Consider the following 4,655-nt stretch of genomic DNA (forward strand, 5'->3'; position numbering starts at 1 on the left):
GGAGGAAGATGAGAAGAGGACGAGGGAACCGAGGAGCAGCAGGCTGGCCGGCAACGACCTGGGCGCTGGTTAGGTCAGGCGGTGGAGTTGGGCGGTGGTTTCCGACAGTGGGCAACAACAGAGTTTGTATTTTTTTTTTCTTTGAGTGCACGTGAATGAAGGGAGTAGGAAAAGGAAAATGAATGGAGGGAGTAGTAATAGTAGTACGTATGTTAGGGGAATTTTAAGAGTTTCTTTTTATTTTGGGTTTGGGTCCAAAATGTATGGGTTTAGGAATATAGCTATTCGGTTAGTCCATTAAAAAGAGAATGAAACCAAATAATTCTCTCTTTGGACAATTTTCATAAGTGTATAAAAACTTTGTTTATATCGCATTAAGATATATTACTCTAGTATAAATATTTGCTTAAATTATACTAATATAAAATATACTTATAATTAAACAAAATATAATTGTAAATTTCATAAAATTGCGGGGATTACAATCTACCTCTCTTAAAAGAAAAAAGTTACAACCCCGTAACTCAACTAAACAAATAACTCGGGGTATTTCTTTTTCATATCATCCTCGTTTTCCAAGTAGCTTCTTCGTACTCTTGGTTAGACCAAAGGACTTTTACGATTCGCACATCCTTGTTTCGCGAGCTGCGCACCTTGTGATCTAAGATTCGATCTGGTCTCCCTTCATATGTCAGAGACTCATCAAGCTGAATCGTCTTTGGCTGAAACACATGGGTGTCACCTGCCACATACCTCTTGAGTTGCGAAATGTCAAAAAAATCATGCATTTCTTGAACTCTATTGGCAAAGCCAATTTGTAAGCAACTTTTTCCACACGTTGCAGGATCTCATAAAGCCCCACATACTTGGCACCGAGCTTCCCTTTTTTGCTAAACCACATTACCCCTTTCGTGGGTGAGACCTTTAGGAAAACTTCATCACCCACATTGAATTCATCATTTCTCCTCTTCATGTCGGCATAACTCTTTTGTCTATCTTAAGCTGCTTTAATCCTCGATTGGATTAATCTTACTTTGCTCACCATGTCCTCGATGAATTTGGTTCCCAAAGTGATTATCTCACTATAACCACTCTAACACATAGGGCTTCGACATTTTCTCCCATAAAGTGCTTCGAAAGGTGCCATCCCAATACTTGCGTGATAGCTATTATTATAGGAGAATTTTACACAAGCCCGCAACATATCTTCCATGGTCTGATTTTTTCTTTCTGTTTGCCCATCTATCGTAGGGTGAAAAGTTGTACTCATTTTCAAATTAGTCCTAAGGTTTTCTTGCACTTTCTTTGCCAAAACTTAGACAAAATCTCGAATCCCTATCGGATACAATGTCCTTAGGAACCCCGTGCAAATGAACTACATTCTTCATATAAGTACTTGCCAATTGTTTCTTCTTCCAAGTCTCCTTGATTGGAATAAACATTGCTGACTTAGTAAGTCTATCCACGATCACCCAAATTATGTCATTCTCATTCTGAGTCCTTGGCAATCCAGTCACAAAGTCCATGGAGATTAAATCCCATTTTCACCCTGGTATCACTAGTGGTTGCATTGCACCTTCTCCATGGGTCTTTTATGATCCATTTTCACCTTCTGACATGTTAAGCACTTAGACACAAATTCAACTACCTCCCTTTTCATATTCGGCCACCAATACAATTCTTTCAAGTCTTTATACAACTTATCTCCTCCAGGGTGAACTGAATATGGAGTATTATGGCCTTCCTCCATGATTTTCCTCTTCACTTCTTCACAATTCTGTGGCACACACCATCTACCCTTTGTACCTTAAACTCCCATCTTCGTGGATTTCAAACTCAGTCTCAGCAACACTGGTCACTCGATCCCTAATCTTCTGTAATAACTCATCCTCAGTTTGCTTCTCTTTAATTTCTTCGAAAATAGATGGTTTAATCAACAAAGCACTCAATAATCCCTCTAGCTCTCCTTGATTCACCACTTAAAGGTTCAACTTCTTTATATCTTCGCATAAGTCATCGGCAACCACTAAGGCGTTAACACTGTGACTCGACTTCCTACTAAGGGCATTTGCAACGACATTTGCCTTTCCCTCGTGGTACTGAATATTTAAGTCATAGTCTTTAATGAACTCTAACCACCGACGTTGTCGTGAGTTCAAATCTTTATGGGTGAAGATATATTTCAGGCTCTTGTGATCCGTAATATTTTACAAGTGACACCGTACAAGTAGTGTCTCCAAATTTTCAAGGCAAACACAACAGCAACGAGCACCAATTCGTGTGTTGGATAGTTAACTTCATGAGGCTTCAACTGTTGAGACGCATAGGCTATCATTTTCCCATTCTGCTACAGCACACAAACCAATCCATGTTTCGAGGCATCACTATACACCTCGAATCCCTCACTTCCATTGGGCAATGCTAACACTAGCGCGGTAGTCAACTGGTCTTTGAGGGTTTGAAAAACTAATTCGCACTTTTCATCCCACACAAATTTGGTCTCCTTTTTCATCAAGGTGGTCATAGGTCTGGCTATCTTGGAAAAGTCTTTGACAAACCTCCTATAATACCCAGCCAACCCCAAAAAGCTTCTAACATCGGTCACATTTTTAGGAGTAGGCCACTCACTAACTGCATTGATCTTTGCATGATCCATAGAAACACCCTCCTTAGGAATGTAATGACCTAAAAGTGCAACTTGTTCCAACCAAAACTCACAATTAGAAAATTTGGCATACAACTTATTGCTTCTAAGGGTCTCCAAAACAGTCCTACCATTATGGGCGTGCTCCTCTTCACTCCTTGAATACATTAAAATGTAATTAATGAATACCACCACAAACTTATCTAAGTACTCATGAAACACTCGGTTCATCAAGTCCATGAAAATATCAGGTGCATTAGTTCACCCAAAAGGCATAACTGTAAACTCATAATGCCTATAACGTGTTCTAAAAGCAGTCTTTGGGATATCCTTGTCAGCAACCCTCAATTAATGGTACCCCGAACTTCAATCGATCTTCAAGAACACACTTGCCTCCTTCAACTGGTCAAACAAGCCATCTATTCTGGGTAAAGGGTACTTATTCTTCCCAGTCACATTATTTAGGTCTCTATAATCGATACACAACCTTGAACTCCCATTCTTCTTTTTCAAAAATAAAAAAACAGGTGCTCCCCAAGGTGAGGCACTAGGTCTAATGAACCCCTTATCTAGCAACTCTTGCAATTGGATCTTTAACTCCCCCATTTCATAAGGTGTCATCCTATAGGTTGCTTTTGAAATTGGTGCAGTGCCCGGAACCAGATCTATGGTGAACTCAACCTCCCTCTTAGGTGGCATCCCCGAGATTTCTTCTGGGAAGACATTTAAAAACTCATTCACTATAGGAACATTCTTAATTCTTCTGCTCTCCACCATACTCAGGTCTTGGACACAACAAAAGTATAGTGGTTACCCCCTTATTCACTAGCTTCTTGATTTTCATTGTAGAAATAAGCCTATATCCCTTAGGTTTCCCAAAATGTCTATAATACATGGTTTTTCCCAAAGGATCCCTTAAGTGCACTTTCTACACCTTGTAGTCTATCTAGGCCTTGTACAAACTCAGCCAATCCATACCAAGTATAACATCTATGTCCCCCAAGTCAAACTCAATAAGGCTAGATGGGAAAATAGCTTCTTCTATCTTTAAAGGTAAGTTTTTGTGGAGTTTATTGCATGGAACAATTTTACCTGTAGGTAAGAAAACAGAAATTTCAATAGGACTCGATTCAGATAAGTTCAACAAGGTTACAACAGATGTAGAAATAAAAGAATAGGTTGCTCTAAAATCAAATAAAAGGTTTTTACAAAGAAAGAGTGAATAGAGAAGGTACCAGTGACTACATTGCAAGACCTCTCAGCCTCCCTCCTGCCCATTACAGATAGGCGCCCAGGAGTGTTGTTCCTTCCCTGATTAACATTATTACTGTAGCTGGTGTTGGTGGCACTGTTGTTGGTGTTGCTTCCATTGTTGTTGCCAAGCCTCTTGTTCAAGTTATTCTTACCATTGTTTCTGTTCCCTTGACTATAGAAAGTGTTAGATCTTTGCTAACTGTTCCAACCATTTTCTTCCTGCCTTTTCTTTGCAAAACACTCAAATCCCTTGTGCCCTTTCTTATGGAAATACCTACAAGTCACCAAGTTTCCTTTGTAGTCCCTCCCAGGATGGTTTATTTTGCACCTCCTACAAAAATATTTCCTCTCACCAGTGCCCTATCCAGACGAGCCACCAGTATCTTGGTTCCTCCCATCAACAACATTCCCTTTTTTGGGTTTCTTGGAGTTTCCTTGATTGTTCCCAGAATTACCAAAGTTCTTTCTCTTTTCCCCAACATTACTATTCTCAGCAGAATCTCTAGAATTCAGCCCATATAAGTGGGCAGCCCTCTCATACACCCTGTCTAGTGTCCTAAAGACTTTCCCAGCTAAGTCCTTTTGCAACTGCTTAGTTAACCCCTGCTCAAATCTCTGAGCTTTCAGCTCCTTAGTTGGGACCACTTCAGAACCTAGCTAGGGTCACGAACTTGTTGTAACACTCAGAAATTGACATGCTACCTATCCGTAGGTTGAAAAATTCTTGAGATTTTTGCTTCCTCAAGAAAGGTGGGTA

At 40.0% G+C, this 4,655-nt stretch overlaps 1 protein-coding gene across 1 annotated transcript; it reads right to left on the reverse strand.

The window, feature by feature from the left end:
- Positions 1 to 1,979: 1,979 nt before the first annotated feature.
- LOC110691289 (uncharacterized mitochondrial protein AtMg00860-like) lies at positions 1,980 to 2,812 on the reverse strand. Its single transcript, XM_021868210.1, has 2 exons — positions 2,363 to 2,812; positions 1,980 to 2,099 (listed from the first exon to the last, which is right to left on the reverse strand). The coding sequence occupies exons 1-2, from the start codon at positions 2,810 to 2,812 to the stop codon at positions 1,980 to 1,982; spliced, it is 570 nt and encodes a 189-aa protein (XP_021723902.1).
- Between the last annotated feature and the right edge of the window lie 1,843 nt (positions 2,813 to 4,655).

Source organism: Chenopodium quinoa, unplaced genomic scaffold, assembly GCF_001683475.1.
Source record: "Chenopodium quinoa cultivar QQ74 unplaced genomic scaffold, ASM168347v1, whole genome shotgun sequence".
In the NCBI taxonomy this organism is placed as follows: Eukaryota; Viridiplantae; Streptophyta; class Magnoliopsida; order Caryophyllales; family Amaranthaceae; genus Chenopodium; species Chenopodium quinoa.